The sequence below is a fragment of the Mustela putorius genome, unplaced genomic scaffold (assembly GCF_011764305.1).
Source record: "Mustela putorius furo isolate JIRA1106 unplaced genomic scaffold, ASM1176430v1.1 tig00003863_pilon_pilon_pilon, whole genome shotgun sequence".
In the NCBI taxonomy this organism is placed as follows: domain Eukaryota; kingdom Metazoa; phylum Chordata; class Mammalia; order Carnivora; family Mustelidae; genus Mustela; species Mustela putorius.
The window spans coordinates 10,681,279-10,699,710 of NW_025422015.1; the positions used below are offsets into that span (position 1 = coordinate 10,681,279).

Here is an 18,432-nt window from a genome sequence, read left to right on the forward strand (position 1 = left end):
TCCTAATCCCATAAGACTGGCGTCCTAATAGGAAGAGAAACAGATATCAGAGATTGACATCTCTTTCTCTCTGCAATAGTATAGAAGAAAGGCCATAGTGTGTAAGGACACAGGGAGAAGGTGACCATCTGAAGTCAGGAAGAGAGGCCTCTTTAGAAAGTAACCCTGCCTGGGGCACCTGGGTGGCTCACTAAGTTAAGCGTCTGCATTCAGCTCATGTCATGATCTCAGGATCCTGGAATCAAACCCCACTTCAGGTTCCCTGCTCAGCATGGAGTCTGCTTCTCCCTCTGCCTCCTCCCCACTGCTCATGCTCTGTCTCTCTTTCAAGTAAATAAATAAAAACTTTAAAAACAAACAAATAAACAAACAAACCCTGCCAGCACCCTGACCATTGACTTCCAGCCTCCAGAACCAAGAGAAATCCGTTTGTTGTTTAAGCCACGGCATCCGTGGTATCTTATGTCGGCAGCCCTAGCTGGCTAACATGCTGTGTGGTGGCCAGTCTGGAGTATCCCCTCTATCTGAACACAGCACAGCACGGAAGCATTAGCCAATGAGACAAAGGGCTATCAAGACTTTTATTTAAACCTAACTCCTTTAGAAATGAGATAATGTCAAACTCCACTGCTTGCCACATTTGGAACACATTAACTAAGTATACAATGAAAAATCTTTTTTGGATTTGGATCCTAACAAACATCATTGTGCTTTTTTTTTTTTTTTCTTAAGAGTAGCAGTGCTAGAAGAGTGTTAGATGATATCCCTGAGATTTTAACCATTTTAATAAAATTTTTACTTTGCATGATAAAAAGATAATATTCTTTTCAAAAAATAATAAAATAGTGCCTGGCATCACTAACTCCTAAAAACGTTTCTATTTCCTTCTTCCATGAAAATCATTTTGAAAATTCAGTTAATATTTGTTGCATACCCACAGGGAAGCAACATTCTCTTGGGCACAACAAAAATAAGAGGACTTCCAACAAAACACTAAGAGAAGATATAGAGCCATCTTCATTACCTTTCATAAAATTATGAATTTTATGAAATAATGAAATTACCTTTCATTAAAATTATGCAATCACTAAATCACTAAAGAAACATAAATTCTAATTTTTCAGATGTTACAATAGAAAATGTTGCTAAGAAGTCTGCCTAAAAGGTCTGAAGACCTAGAGAATATAAACATTATATTTAGTAAAGATGAGTATCATTGTAACAGAGCATAAATTTCAAATAAATCTAAGCAGCATAGCTATGGATTAAATAGGAAAGTTTTTTTTTAAAGGAGAGAGGGAGATGCATGTTCAGGTAAGACTCAAAAAGCCATCACCCCCTCTCTAACCCTGCCAGCTCACATGTGAGGCAGTACAGTAGTGCAAAGGACTGTGGTCTTCCAGAGAGTCAGACTCGAAGTCCCAGCCTTACTGCATTCTAGCTTTAGATCTGTTCTATAAACATAGGAGTTTGCTACCTCTACTATCTCAACTGGCCTTACCATCTTGCCCACAAACTCATCTCACCATTGATGGACCCTGTTTTTGGCAATGGTACCACCACCTACTTAGGTCCTCAAGCCAAAGACTTGGGGCTCATTTTTTTATTCCTCCTCCTTCCATACTCCAACATCCCATGAATCAAATTTTGCTGACTCAACTTTTTAGTGCTCAGATTTTCCTTTAGTCTCCACTTCCACAGCCACTGTCCTAACCAAATCATCATCATGCAACCAACACAAGCGGGTCCTCTCAGCTCTCAGTCTCGTCCTCTACCAATGTATTCTACAATCAGCAAACTGCCATTCCCTTGTTAAAATACTGTAATGGCTCCCTATACTTAGGCATGGATTTTTCTTATAAATACTGCAAATATATTTCCTCTCCCTTATTATTTCTTAGTAAAATTTTGTTTTCTTTAGCTTATTTTATTGTATGAATACTATCTATCATACATAGAACACATGAAATACATGTTAATGAATTATATTATCATTAAGGCTCTAGTCAGCAGTAAGCATTAAATAGTTAAATTTGGGGGGAGCCAAAAGTTATACACAGACTTTTAACTACATTGAGGGGCAGGGGGCTAATGATCCTATCCCCATGCTGTTCGAGGGTCAGCTCTACTTAACTCTATATACAAGGTCCTTCTAATATAGCCTCTTCAGACATTTCTGGTTTCATCTTTCTGCTATGAGTTCTAACCCTGCTGGACTATTTCCATTTCATCAACTGCACTATACTCTCTTATCTATGACTTTATGCATTCCCTCTATTCCTTCACCTGGCTAACCTCCAAGAAGATTCCCAAATCCTTCAAGGTGCCTAGCATGGTCTTCTGTATTGTCTCCATCAAAGCACTGTGTACTATATAGTAAATGCCTGTCTATATTTTTCTACTATACATACTTGGACCCTGAGAGACAGACTACTATATCTACTTAGTACACCTGCCTTATAATCCTTTATAACTACTTACACGTAACTGTACATGTCTTGAATTAGTCAGCATTCAATAAATATTGGTCAAACAGATGGTGCATGGACAGATGGATAGACAAGTATATACAGAGGTAGGTGGATGGGCGAAGTCTTAAAATTGAATTTTGAACATTTTTAAATAATGGGAAAAGGATAACTGATGAAATTAAGAAGGAAAACTATTCTTTGTAGAAGATGGAATTCTGAGTAAGAATCAGAAACTGGGAAGGAAAAGAAAACAAAGAAAATTTTAATCAAGATTTTGTGAAATTAAAGAAATTTTTTTGAGCAATATATAAAAGTATAAGAAATTAGGCCACTGGGAAAACAAAGTTAAAAAGCTTCCAAGTTCAAGATGCGAGGTCTGAACTTTGTGCAGTGAAAGCCACCAAAGGAAGTACAGAAGATCAATAACTGAGAAGACATTCTTAGGAGAGAAGATACATAAGGATCTAAGGATCCAAGATGAGAAGGAAGAAATAACTGGCTCAAGGAAAGGGAAGAAATTTGTCCAGGAAAAGGGGGCTCCATTATTTATCTAAGATGGTTGCAAAATTACTTGTTTGGAAAAATATGAAAACTAACACCATGCACCAGTGTAAGCTAGGCATAAGGGAATTTTCAAAGAAAGTTGACCTGCTATATTTTCATGGTATTTATCATACTTTTACTATTGGCCAAGAAAGTTTGAAAAGTTGTGTTTTTTTTTTCCTATAGATTAATCTTCTCTTTTCTTGTTTCAACTTTTTATTTAAATTCCAGTTAGTCAACATATAGTGTAATTAGTCATTGAGAGAAAGACAAATACCCTATGACTTCACTTTTATATGTGGAATTTAAGCAACAAAAGAGATGAACATAGGGGAAAGGAAAAAGAGAGAGAGAGAGAGAGGCAAACCATAAAACAGACCCTTAACTATAGAGAACAGAGGGGAGGTGTGGGAATAGGCTAAAATGGGTGATGGGCATTAAAGAGGACACTTGCTATGATGAGCACTGGGTATTGTATGTAAGTGATGAATCACTAAATTCTACTCCTGAAAAAATTTTAAAAGTTTTATAAGCCAAACAGCACAAGGACCTGGTACAGACAAATGGACCTGGTGGTCACCCTCATGTGATTATAAGTGATAACAGAAACCATGAAAGTGCAGGACGCTTGCCACTGCCTTGATGTTTTATGGAAAAAAAAAAAAAGAATACAAAAAAGTTCTCACTACTTGTGAAAGATGGATAAACATGGATGGAGAAAAATAAAGATTATAATAGGTTACCAAAGTTGGGAAAGAAAAACAAAAAGTAAGAATAAGAACATAATGCAACCAAATGTTGGGATAAAACAAACAAGACAACACTCTAGCAAATGCAATCAAGTTAACAAAGGAAACAAAATAATGAAAGCTATGACAAATTTCTAACATAAGAAAATACAGTTACAGGGCGCCTGGGTGGCTCAGTGGTTAAGCCGCTGCCTTCGGCTCAGGTCATGATCTCAGGGTCCTGGGATCGAGTCCCGCATCGGGCTCTCTGCTCAGCAGGGAGCCTGCTTCCTCCTCTCTCTCTCTGCCTGCCTCTCTGCCTACTTGTGTTCTCTCTGTGTCAAATAAATAAATAAAATCTTAAAAAAAAAAAAAAAGAAAATACAGTTACATATAGTTTGGTGCTTAAATTTTTGAAAATTCCCATGTTACCTTTATAAAAGGTAAAATTTTTATAATCAAGAAAACAGCAGAACTTCTGCACTACTAATCAACAATGTTCTTAAAGTTCTACCACATTAGCCAATGCAAATATACAAATCGGAAGATTTTTAAAAAGAGAAAAAGTTATCATTACATACAGTTGATGTCAATATACTACCAAGTTCAGAAAAATCAATTTTATACCATACACATGCATCACATAGACTACAGAAGAAAACCAACACACTCCAACTCTACAGTAACAAACAAGAAAAGCACAAAACTACAAGAGGGGCAGGGATCTGCAGGAAATTTCCCCAGGGACAAAAGTGCTGACAGGTGCCATTTTTCTCACCTTTGCCCAGCATAGGTAGCCAAATGTTTCTGGGAGCCAATTATGATACTTTTCATCCATTTACCTGGCTAGCTAGCACCACATGCTCCATCCTGGCATTCCTCTGCATACCCGTCCCACCCAACCATCTCACCTGGGCAGGCATCCCTCCAAAGTGACTCCTGACCTGGGGGTAGAGGGGATAACCCCATATACCAAAGTGCCCATACTTAGTGCCCACTGCTGCTGGGCCTCTCAGCTGGCTGTGCAGAGAGCAGGTCCTGGCCTTCCTTGCACCTGCAGCTGCAGCCGTTACAGCAGCTAACTGCAGACAGCCAGACTAAGTGCTGGCCCCATCAACCAACAAACCCAAGGTGGTAGAGCCTAATAGCCAGAGAAGCAAACCCTGCCCAGTGGGCCCACGGCAGGTAAAGCAGGTCACTGTAGCTAGCTGGGCTAAGGGCCAGCCTGACCCACCAGTGTACCATAGTAATCATGGCTCAGCCACAACAGGAGGGCACATGCAGTAGTGCAGGATTGCCTTATAGGAAACCACACAAATCCACTACTTTCAAGACCAAGAGATAATAAGTGACCTACCTAATACACAAAACAAACACAGAGAGTCAGACAAAATGAGGAAACAGAGGAATATCTCCTAAATGAAAGAACAAGACAGAATCATGGGTGGGGTTGGGGGGAAGGGCAAATAAAACAGATAAGCAATAGCCCTGATAAAGAGAACAAAGTAATAGTCTTAAAGATACTCACCAGACTTGAGAGAAGAATATTTGAACTCAGTGAGAACTTCAACAAAAAGAAAATATAAAAATAACCAGCCAGGGTTAATGAATATAATAACTAAAATGAAAAATATACTGGAAGGAATCAACAAATTAGAGGACACAAAAGAAAGGCTCAGGAATCTGGAAGCCAGGGTAATGGAAAGCAACCAAACTGAACAACAAGGAAAATAATAACAAAAATGAGAATAGATTAGGGGGACTCTAAAACATCATCCACTGTAATAATATTCACATTATAGGGATCCCAAAATGAGAAGATAAAGAGAAGGGAGTAGAAAATTATTTGAAGAAATAATAGCTGAAAACATTCCTAATATTGGGAAGGAAACAGACACCAAGGTCTGGGAAGCACAGAGTCCCAAAATAAAGTCCAGACCAAGACAAAGAATAATTAAAATGGCAAAAACTAAAGATAAAGAGGGAATCTTAAAAGCAACAAGAAAAAACAAGCCATTATGTAAAAGGGAAATCCCACAAGGATATCAGCTGATTTTTCCACAGAAACTCTGCAGGTCAGAAAACAGCATGGTATATTCTAAGTGCTCAAAGGAAGAAAACTACAATCAATACTCTACCCGGCAAAGTCATTCAGAATTGAAGGAGAGACACAGTTTCCCAGACAAACAAAAGTTAAAGGAGTTCATCACCATTCTTCAAGTGCAAAGAAAAGGCCACAACCAGAAAAGTAAGAAAACCATGAAAAAAAATATTTTTCCCCCACTGGTAAAAGCAAACATATAGTCAAAACTTAAGTGTGAGACCTGAAATTTTTCACTGGTAAAAGCAAATAAATAGTCAAGACTTAAATGTGAGTCCTGAAACCATAAAACTACTCAAAGAAACACAGGCAGTAATCTCTTGGACACTGGCCATAAATATCCATATTTATGGATATGGCAGGAAAAAAAAACCTAAAATAGACTACTGGAACCACACCAAAATAAAAAGCTTTTGCACAGTGAAGAAAATCATCAACAAAACAAAAAAGCAACCTACTGAATGGGAGAAAACATCCGCAAATGATTTATCCATCAGGGATTATTACCCAAAATATATAAAGAATTTATACAACTCAATCCAGAAAAACAAATAATCCCATTAAAAAGGAGAGAACCTGAACAGACATTCTTACAAAGAAGATATTCAGACGGCCAAAAGACACATGAAAAGTTGTTCAACATCACTAATCGTGAGGGAAATGAATATCAAAACCACATGAGATATCATCTCATACCAGTCAGAATGTCTAGTATCAAAAAGACAAGAAATAACAAGGATTGGAAAGAATGTGAAGAGAAGTGAACCCTCGTGCCCTGTTGGTGGGAATGTAAATTGGGGCAGTTACTATGGAAAACAGTATGGAGACTCCACCAAACTTGGAGACAGAAATAATATATGATCCAGGAATTCCACTACTGGATATTTACCCAAATGAAATGAAAACACTAATTTAAAACGATATATGCACCCCTATGTTTTGTTGCAGCATGAATTAAAATAGTCAAGGCATGGAACTAACCTATATGACCATCAGTAGATGAATAAAGATGATGTGATACACACACACACACACACACACACACACACACAAAATAGAATTTTACTCAGCCACAAAAAAGATTGAGATCTTGACATTTGCAACAACACAGATGAATTGAGAGGGCACTATGTTAAGTGAAATAAGTCAGACAAAGGAAAGATAAACATTATATGATTTCACTTATATGCAGAATCTAAAACACAAAACAGAGAAGCCTGGGTGGTCAGTCGGTTAGGTGTCCACCTTCACCTCAGGTCATGATCCCAGAGTCCTGGGATTGAGTCCTGTGCTGGGTTCCCTGCTCAGCTGGGGGTCTGCCCCTCCCCGGGCTCTTTGTCTCTCTCTTGCTCACTCTCTCAAATAAATAAAATCTTTTTAAAATGTTACTATGTTTTAACAAATTAGTCATCATCTAATAATCAAGTCTAACTAGGCAGAACTACGCATAAAGATGTAAGTAAAAAATATTGTCTAAATGTACAGGGATGATTTTAAAAATCCATATAAGGGAATACACCCAAAGACCATTAAAAATGATCTGTTCAAGGACTATATATACTCACTTGAAATGCCGCTAAAACAAAGAACAAGAACATACTGCTCAGTTTTCTTATGTATGTCTCTTACGTATGTACGTCTGTTTTCCAATACATTTTTCTGGTAACTTCCCTTTTACATCATACTTTACGATGGACTGTTTCACACCTTACTTGCCTTTCCACCACATACACAGCTACTGGCAAAAATCTTACCTGTTCTTATTTCTACTTACTAATAGGTCCGGTCAAAATCGAGAAAGAAGAAGGCTCAAAAACTTTAGACAGAAAATTTTAAGAAAAAGGGCTTAGGGTTATACATGGATTCAAATTATCTGTAGCTATCCCTGTTCTTCACTTGCATTAATCATTAAGCATGTGGAGAAAGTGAGCATTAATGAAAATCTTTTTTAAGTTTTTTAAAGAAAATGAATACTATTTAGATCCTAAAGATTACAGGTGCTTCCTTTAATTATTAAGATATTATGTTGCAAAAGATCATCTATATGTGATGCAATTCCTCCTTCTTTAAGGAATCACACTCATCACAATTTATTAAATAAGGCCTAGGACAAGGACGTGAAATTTATTCTCATTAATCTTAGTGTACATATGACCTTCGTTATGGACCATGAACTTATAGGCCCTTTTTTTTTTTTAAAGATTTTATTTATTCATTTGACACAGAGATCACAAGTAGGCAGAGAGGCAGGCAGAGAGAGAGGAAGGGAAGCAGGCTCCCTGCTGAGCAGAGAGCCCGACTGGGGGCTTGATCCCAGGACTGTGAGATCACGACCTGAGCTGAAGGTAGAGGCTTTAACCCACTGAGCCGCCCAGGCACCCCAGGCCTTTTTAAGAAAAGTAAGTATTAATTTAATTTACACATACCCCTTACGATCATTGTACATTCTGTTAATTCTGTCCCATTTTGCATTCAGCTGAGTTAGTGTATCCCGGATCTGAATGGCTTCGGGTCCAGAAGCTTCGAGGATAACATCTGGTTGTTTTTCATGAATAACTGCAATCTGCTCCCCGAGTTTGTCCAGTTGATCTTTGATATTCTACAAATGTAGTATCACACATTAACAAAATCCAGGAAAGAGATAAGAAGAATGAAATCACGGAAAATCAAAAATTTATCTTGCATAACATTTATTTTAAATATAATGAGATATAATAATTGTTGCTCATCAAAACTGAAAACTTTAAAAAAAGAATAATACCCTGTATTGGCCAAAGTGTGAGAAATGCTACCTAATACCCTAAGGCAGAAAAGGAAATCCTCACAGTTGCTCAAAGCAGTATTTGTAGAGGACATACAAAAAGCCTCAAGAGTATTCTGTAAAAGTAATAAAGTGAAGTTGGAATGATTCACATTTTCAAATATGTAGTAATGCTAACTTAAATGACAGAAATGAGCTAGCAAACATCAAATCTATAGCGATTTATTGCAAATTTATACATAAGTGCAAATTATATGAAAAAGCCTTGATAGTATTTAATAGTCTCGTGAGTAACTACAAACTTCCAGATCTCTACTAATGTATAAGCAACACGCTACTCTGTATCTCAAACACTGGCCCATCTTAATTTGTTATAGATGACAACATAAATGCTGATATTTTACATCAAACTCACAATCAAGTTTATAAGAAAGGAACATGGACCGTGCATGTGTTTGATTAAAGAAGTTTTTGATGTTGCCAAGAATGAACAACTGTGCAAACTTAAAAAATCCATGCCTACTCTTAAAAAATTCAAAATTTGATGATATTTCCTTGGTGAAATGAGCAAGGTTTATTACTTATATCCATTAATAATTCTTTAGTACAAATTTTAAAAATTATAGGCCATCTACAAAGACACCAGGACAGATTCCTTGCTTTATTCTGCATTAATAGTAGCTATTCAAGGGCACCTGGGTGGCTCAGTGGGTTAAGCCTCTGCCTTCTGCTCAGGTCATGATCCCAGGGTCCTGGAATGGAGCCCCATGGGGGGTTCTCTGCTCAGCAGGGGGCCTGCTTCCCTCTCTCTCTCTTTGCCTGCCTCTCTGCTTGCTTGTGATCTCTATCAGATAAATAAATAAAATATTTAAAAAAAAAAAAAAAAAAAACAGCAGCTACTCAAATGAGATGCCTGGAGATTTACCTTCAGAGAGTCTTCCTGAAAAGAGAAGTCTTCATAGGCAGCAGTGCTTAGCTCAGGAGCACTGAGTGATAATTCAGCATCATCCATGGAAAGTAAAACTTTGTTAATCTCAACTAGATAATCTGTGGGGAGAGGTGGCGATTGAATTCCAGGAGCAAGCTGACCTGTTCTCCTTTGGTGATTAGGGGCTGCCTGTAAAAACAATACCAATAAGACACATCTCTTAAAATAGACCCACAATGAACAGCAGCAAATAGAAAAAAAACACAATACTATTTGGTGGAGAAATTCAGTACCATCAAAGGAAAAAAAAAACGAGTTTTATGTTTTTATATTTTTGCCTGTATTGCTATAGAAACCCTTGACAATCTCTACACTGATTTTCTTTTGCAGCCTGCAGTTAAACAGTATAAATAAGTTAAAGCTTGACAGGGTTTTCTTTAAGAAGTGTGGCACCTAAACTCATTTAGCAAACAAGAAAATGTAACAACCCCTTCCTGAACTGTTGGGGGAATGAGAATATGCCATGAATCATAAAGTTCTGTAGGAAATTAAAAATTTTAATATCATTTTACTCTGTAAAATGTCATGATTAGATTAACTCTTCTGGACTTCAGTTACAGTTTATTAAATGTGCCATTTATTACTTGCAAATAGCAAAGTGCATCTTCTCATGAATTAAGGTAGCTTCCATGATGCTTTCACTGTTTTCTCTATTAAATTTCTAAAAAAGGATAGTCCTCTGAGAATTCAAAGATGGCAGTGAATAAATACATGTTCAATGAGGTAGTGTCCTGAAAATGGCTATGGTTACAATTCCTAAATGAAACCGAGACTCAAGATTTAAAACCAGTGAGTCAACAACATAGTATTGAATCTAGACATCTGCATTTATGTGTCTCCTAGAATGCAATGAAACATGTTCACCTATTGCTGGATAGTATAGCAGGAGAGAAGCAAGCCAAAGATTTCCTGATTTTATCCACGTGATTATTTATACTGGACAGTAATATTAATTTTATTATCCTGATGCCATGCCTTCAAATTTTAGTCAGAAAGCATTTCTGGATATATACCTATATGTCCAAGAAGGTAAGTTATATTTTTAAAGGAAATATAAAAGAAATGGAAAGGTCTACAGGTATTGTAGATAGGAAGTTCCAAATTTAAAAAAAAAGAAAGAAAGAAAGAAAAGATCACATTCATGAAAGACCATCTTTCTCTATTCAGACTGCAAAGATAACCTAGGATTTCCTGAGCCTTCATAGTCTTGCAGAAGCAGCAAGGCAGTTCAAAATTTAAACGTGTGCTTTCTTTATTCCAAAAATAGATTTTATCCTAAGAGAGTGATCAATCAAAATGTCCTAGGAGAAGGAAAAAAAAAAAAAGTCCTCGAGATCCGACCCAGACTTTATTTCTGGCTAACTTTATTTTTTAAGAATTCTGCTAGGACACAGAAATGCAAATAAACCACAAACTAATGCTAATATTTGATACTGTTACATGATGTTGCTCAAGTCATATACAACCTAAGTTCCAGATAAATAGATTAAAAAGTTAATTTTATCTGAACACTTAATTAAAAGTTCCTGTTCTGTTTTTATCAAACCATAAGGAAAAACCAGAACTAAATAGAACTGAATATTCATTATCTCCATGGAAAATAAGAACTTTTCAGATCCTAAGTAGGCTGGAAACACACACACACACACACACACACACACAAATACAGCCATGTAGTGCTAAACAAAATTTTAAATGGTTTTATGTTAAAGATAAAATAAGTTGAAGATGAAAATCAACAAGATAATACTTAAGAGCAAATATGACTGGAGACCAATATCTTTATTTTATAAAGAGCTTACACATATTTTAAAAAGAGCAAACATACCCTCATAAACAAATGGGAAAAGATCATTAAACACACATTTTGAGTAAGAAAATGAGTTCTAAAAACTGGTGGTTCTCATCCTGACGGAACATCAGAATTACTTAGAATGTTTGCTCGTTTGTGTAAGGAGTGTTCACAGATAAGCCCAACCTAAGAGATTTTGATTTAACTGGTTTGTAGGGTAGATTTTTTTTTTTAAGTTCCCCAAGAGATTCTAATGTTCATAGATAAGAAACAGTTTTAAAAAACTGCAAGTCTGAAGATGCATATGGGCTAAGGACAAAATAAGGACAAAAACTTTTTAAGCCTTTTAAGAACATTTTAATTACACTAACTAATGCTAGTGAACCCAAAATGAATTGTGCCTGTTGTAGTGTATATTAGTACTCTTAAAAAACAAATTTATGCACTTGTTAAAAGTCCAAGAATCATTTCCATTTTGGACCAATAATGATTTATGATTTGGGACCCAAAAGATAAAAGTTCTAGGAAAGTAAGACACTTTCAAAAGTAATAATGAGGCAAAGAACTATAATATCATCTGAAAAAATCTTAGGAGTTAAAAATGGAGCCAAGTCTCAAAAGATAACACATTTTTCAGGTAAAATGAGATAAAACCCATACCAAGGAGTTAAAAATAAAATTAGCAAGATCCCAAAGGTGTAAAGGCACCGGTGTGTTTGGGAAAATGTGCAGAAAACCAGTAGAACTGTACGCCTGGTTAAGAGCCAGTGAATTGAAGTGGTAGCTGGAGGCCAGAGAGAAGCCTAAGTGTATCATTATATGAACCTTGCACTTAAAGCTTTCTCTGTATTTTGCAATATTTTCCTCCACACTTTCTTAGATAAAGGAATGTCATGGCCAGCCTTAACTTTGAGGGGAATAATTTTGAGAACTAAATGGAGGATGGGCTAGCATTAAGAAAGACTGGACATTAAAAAAACAAAAACACAGCTTAGGACACATTATTACACTGACTAACAGGAGCAAACCTTAAGTGTGAATTACAGAAAGGACAGTAGACTGAGAGACTCCGTCCTTTCCCCAGGGTCATAAGGCGAGTGACTGGTAGAGCTGTGTCTAACTTTAGGTTCAGATGTGTCATGCTTCCATACACAAGACATGGTTTTAATACCTACTTGATGTGGTGTAAGGAACAAGAAACGGTTGAGAAGATTTTGAGGTTTCTACTTTGAGAATAGGGAGTTTTTAAGGAAATAAACAAAGATAGGGAATAAATTAAGAAACATGGATTGGGGGACGCCTGGGTGGTTCAGTTGGTTGGACAGCTGCCTTCGGCTCAGGTCATGATCCCAGCGTCCTGGGATCGAGTCCCACATCGGGCTCCTTGCTCAGCAGGGAGCCTGCTTCTACCTCTGTCTCTGCCTGCCATTCTGTCTGCCTGTGCTCACTCTCTTCCCCTCTCTCTCTCTCTCTCTGGTAAATAAATAAAAATTTAAAAAAAAAAAAAAAAAGAAACATGGATTGGAAGGGGAAGGCAGAGGACGAGTTTAGCTTGGGACATGTCATACGGCTGCAGCACATACAGATAGAGACATCTAACAGGCAGCAAGCTCAGAGAGTAGAATCTTCCACTAGATTCAAAGTCATCAACTAAAATGGTTCTTAGAAGGATTACCTAAGAAAAGACTTGGAGAGAACATCAGCACACTTAGAGTGCAGTTGAGATGATGGTCATTGAAAAGGGAGCTGGTAGAGAATCTTTTTCTAGAACACAAATCATAATTTATCAATTCACGAATTTAGTTATTTGTACACTAAAATTTTTTGAGGTGATTAAGACCTCCACATATGAAACACAGAACTGAAGGAGGAAGTCACTTCTAAAAAGAACAGATGTCTTTTAGATTTAAGACATTATTAGAAGTCCAAAAGAGATCCCAATAATAAGATTTTGTTTCTATTTCCTTTGAGTCCTGTCCCATCTGAAAATATAAATGCTATTTAGTAGTGCATACCAAAAAGGATAAAGAGATACTATGCCATCTGTTTTTTAAGGTATCCAAGAATGCAACATCAAATATCTGAATGGCAAGAGCTAAATAAGTTATTTAAGGAAAACAGAGTCTCTCCCAAGATAGTACCTTAGTTTTATTGTATCTTGTGCGCAAAAGTAGTAACTGCAAACGGATCTTTTCTTTTTTATTATCCTCCATAGGTTGATGTAACATTTGTTCACCTCTTTGTAGAACTTCCTCAATCTGGGCTCTCTCCTCATCTACCTGAAGTTTAATAGGAAAAATAGCTTACTCAAAAGAAAAATGCATATAGCATCACTTACTTACCAGTTCCCAAGCAGAACTAACCGACAAAGTATGAGATCAGTCAAAATCTATTCACCTGAATGATAAGTAACAAAAATTCATTTTTTTAAGTATTTCACATCTGAAGTTAAAATATCTCATAAAGAATGTTAGTTTAGAGGAAGTTAGAGAACACTGAAATACTACCTTTAGTCAAAAAGTGTGTCTATTTTTTAAGCATTATGTAAATCACTTGGCAAATCTTATAATGACACTCAGCAGAAAATCACGTATGGGTCTATTCTTTGGCATGACTTGGCAGACTCTTCCAGTAAACATCACTGATGTAGAAATATAATTAACAGAACAGAACAGAACAGTAAGAACACCATGGTTTTTGAAAATCTCCTTGAACCAACCTTTTCATCTTCATCACTGAATTCCAAGTGTTTTTCCACAACTTTTAACATATTCTCTATGTCACTTTCTAATTTTTCCAGGTCAGAGAAAAGTACATCAGCGTCAAATGCTTCAGTGGTGACCAGACATGGGTAGGATAATGGCTCCTGACCAATTAGCAACTGCAGAAGGAAAAGTGTTCTTTGAAAAGACAGTCTTTTTTTTTTTTTTCTTTTTAAAAGATTTTTATTTATTCATTTGACAGGGGGTGGGGGGGCAGGGAGGGAGAGACCAAGCATAAGCAGGGGGAATGGCAGGCAGGGGAGAAGCAGGCTCCCTGCTCAGCAAGGAGCCTGATGTGGAGCTTGATCCCAGGACATGGGATCATGACCTGAGCCTAAGGCAGATGCTTAACCAATTGAGCCACCCAATAGCCCCTGAAAAAATACATTCTTAACCAGACCTGCCATCATTAATCAGGGGGATGGCATGTCAAGAGAGGAGCTAGCATTTATTTGAATTGACTTTAATTTCATTCATTCATAGAGCAATGATTTTATCTAGTTGGGCTTCTCTGAGTTACCCCTTCTTTCTAAACTCCAGCCAGAGATGTGAGCTAGTGGGCAAATAACTGAGGCCCCCTGCAGTGCTGTAGAAGGATTCTGAGATCACGTTTGGGCACAGCAGGAAACAGGGCCAAGATCCAAAAGCCATCCCTGCCAGGACCACGGAAAGAAGAAAGGCCACCACCAAGTACAGGTACATCCCAGAGAATGTCTCCTGTAGAATCCCCTTTGGATTTTGATACCCCAAATCTGAAAAAGTACATCTTTCTCAATGCAGTATTTTCAGACAATATCATTATAGAAAAACTTCATATTTATATAACTAAACTCAATGTAACAACTTTAATAAAACTAATACGCAGGAAAATAAGGTGTTGGCTGAGCGTGGGGAAACGAGCACTCTCTGATTATGGAAGTAAAAATTGGCACAAACGTTTTGTAGGACTCTTTGGAAAATCTATTTAATGGTATTTATACGCACAACTGCTACAACAATTTCAAGGAATTCAAAGAATTGACCCTAAAGGGCACACTAACAAATGAGCAAAAAGACATGCATAAAAGAATTCTGACAATTCGATATTTATAAAAGGACACTAAAAGTGGAAAACTGACTTAACAAAGGTGTAATAGATAATATAACACCCCATAGCTATTGAAAACCATGTCAAAGGAGAACAAACGAAACAATATAACAATTTTAATATTTTAATATCACAGGATATGAGTAAGAGTAGACATGCAGGCCAAAATGTTAACAGAAGTTATTTATGGGGACAATAATAATTTTGCTTCTTTGTATTCCCTCTCACTCTTCCCTATGTCTTATGCCTTACTCTTTTAAACCAGGAAAATGCTCCTATATACCTTCTGAAAAATACAAATGAATTTGGGTCAGAGAGTAGGGAAATAAGGCCAAAGCTAAGAAAGACAAAAGTTAAAGTAAGTTCTTTGTTTTCCTTAAATTGTAAGGAAAGTATATTTGTATACTTTCTAAGTATATGTATTCTAAGTATATTTGTGAGCTAACAAAGATAGTTTGGCCTAATATGTCAGCTATTTTAAACTAAAGCTGACTTAGATAATGTTTACCTCTTGCAAAAAAGAGGGTCCTTCCTCTTAGATAATTTCCACACACAACTCTCAGGAGGTAGAATTAACCAAATACTCAAAATCCATGGCCCAGCTGGGATCCTGAAAACCTCATAATCCTGTCAGAATGAACACCTAATTTGAATGACCCCCAAAGTCAACTTTGTTGACTTTGTTTTTTGCTTTGTTTTTTGCCTAGCAAACCATCGAAATGTTCCCATCTTTTCCATTTCACATTTACTGAGCACTTGCCACACTCCGGGCCCTGAGAACACTACAGTAAAATACCTCCTTTCCTCCCCTTCAGGAACAAGGGAAAAAGGAAAGAGAATTAGTAAGATAGACACAGAGAGAAACGTTATCATACGGAAGCATAAGGAAAAGCTTTTTTAAGGAAAACTCTTATTTATTATCCTCTTATTTAAATTTATAAAGCACTTTTTCAAATTTATAACAGCAGATAGTAGCTTTTCTGCATTAGGCCTAAATTGTGAAATTTCTCGTAACTTTTAGTTGCAACCAAATAAAAAACCAGTTCACAAGCATGTAGTATGCACAAATTTATAAAGTATGACTATAAAATAATGGATTTAATATTCATGCCTAGCTTGAGAATGAGTCTTAATTTTTTTTTAAGATTTATATATTTATTTATTTGTTTTGGGGGGGTTGTGGAAGGTAGGGGCAGAGAGGGAAGAGGGAGAGAGAAACATAAGCAGCCTGTGCTGGGTGGAGAGCCCAAAGTGGGGTTCAATCTCACAACCCCAAAATCAAGATCTATGCAGAAACCATGAGTCAGTCACTTAACAACTGAGCTCCCCCACCAGGCTCCCCTGCCCTTTTTGTATTTATTTATTTGAGAAAGAACGTGAGAGCAGGCACGGTAAGGAGGGGCAGACGGGAGTCTTATTTTATAGCCCATTTTAACTTCTGATTGAGACTCTGAACGCTTCTCTCAAATGGTTTCTTCAATACTATTTCCTTCATAGGCAAAATCACAAATAAATCAGGACTGATGCTCCATTCAAAGAAAAAGTGATTAAAATCACCTTAATTCAAAATTCTTTGATGTATTTACCATACAATCACCTATCACTGAGATGCATGCCCACAGGAAAAGTAGTCTTGTATTAAAATATAATTACTCACCTTGGCACTCTTGATATGTTGAGACACCTTTTCAAAGTTTCTATTCAGTTCAGCTAATTTTGGTTCTACAAGTTCCCTGCTTGAACCTCCACGCGCATTCATCAAAACAACGGCTTGATCCCGGACATTTTCAACTTGGAGGTTGGCATCATCTAGCTCAGATATTAAACGCTAATTGCGAGAAACACAAAATTATCATATAAGAAAAATCAAAACCAAACATGGGGTATGATGCTAACTCAGAATTAAAGGTAGTTTAAGTGCATTTCATGAATCCCTGGAAAAGATTTTAGAGTAATCAATTTAATGAAGAGCTATTCCAGTAGGACTCAGATGAGACCTCAGTTTCTCCCACCAAAATAAAAACTAATCTACTGTGAGGGAAGAATGAAGGCACAAGGAAGCTGGGGCACTAGAGAAAAGACACCAAAACCCTCCACTCCCACAAACATTACTGATGCTCTATGCTTGGTACCTTCACAATTTCTTCCTGTTTACTAGCTGGTTTTTTTTCAATCTCATCTAACAGAGCTTCAGCTTGATAAAGCCATGTACTTATGTGAGCAACATTTCCGTCAAATATTTCCAACTGGTTCTGATGGTTCTAGAAAAGAATTAACGAAACAATGATGCAATCACGGGCAATATTTAAGACAATAATCGTCGATGACATTTAAAAGACCTGTGAAAAGGCAAATGTACGCTGAGTTTCAAGATAGGTTTCCATCTTTCTGCAAAGCTCTTTCCCAGTGAATAAATCTCATTCCTAAAAATGCATGGTTATGTACTTTTTACATTTATTTGATTTAGACCGCAATACAGTAAAAAGTTAAAGGAGGATAACAGGTGAAATTTTCTTTTTCAGTTTCATTTTGCCTCCCTTACTCTTCATTTTTATAAGTAATTTCATTTACCCTCCTTGATCATATTTTTAAAAAATTCACGTAAAAAGCAGTAATATAAAAGAACGATTAAAATATGGGTTGAGTAAGAGTCTGCCTGCTCAGTGGAATGAGCGACTGGCAGGTCTGCTGCTTGTCAGCTCAGTGCCAGCAGCACTTAGAAGTACAGCCGGCACAGACCTCACGAACTTTTCCTGAAGCAGGACAGAAAATGTGATTGAGAGAATAAATGTGAAAACCAGAAGAAAACGGTTAAACCGAATCAAACAAAGCAAAATAGCTGAGATAAAGGCAAGAATTTAGGACTTGATCAAAAAGAGTAGGGAAGCCTTTGGATGAAATTAACAACGTCTAAGAACTTTATTTTATAGGATAAAGGAAACTAGGAAAAAACCTTACAAGTAATTATATGACAAGAAAACAAATTATTAATCCGTAATATGGAAAATAGTTAAAAAAGAAAATGAGAACTCATAAATGAGAAAAGTTTGGCAAGTGATCTAGGTTCTAAGAAAGAAGAACAAGACCTGATGACCCCCAGACTTATTTCATGTTAATATTCTAAGGGCGCCTGGGTCAGTCAGTTAAGTGTCTGCTGGTGGGTGGCTCGGGTCATGATCACAGGGTTCTTGGATGGAGC

General features: G+C 36.8%; 1 protein-coding gene across 6 annotated transcripts in view; it reads right to left on the reverse strand.

Annotated features, from left to right (window-relative positions):
* Nucleotides 1-18,432, reverse strand: part of UTRN (utrophin) — a 500,711-nt gene that overhangs the window by 275,395 nt on the left and 206,884 nt on the right. For all 6 annotated transcript variants that reach the window (XM_004752757.2, XM_004752758.3, XM_004752759.3 and 3 more), the window contains 6 exons: nt 17,366-17,494; nt 16,891-17,061; nt 14,104-14,265; nt 13,526-13,663; nt 9,530-9,721; nt 8,270-8,442 (listed from right to left, as the gene is read on the reverse strand). In XM_004752757.2, the coding sequence (XP_004752814.2) occupies nt 8,270-8,442; nt 9,530-9,721; nt 13,526-13,663; nt 14,104-14,265; nt 16,891-17,061; nt 17,366-17,494 (965 nt within the window). The remainder of the gene's footprint in view (nt 1-8,269; nt 8,443-9,529; nt 9,722-13,525; nt 13,664-14,103; nt 14,266-16,890; nt 17,062-17,365; nt 17,495-18,432) is intronic.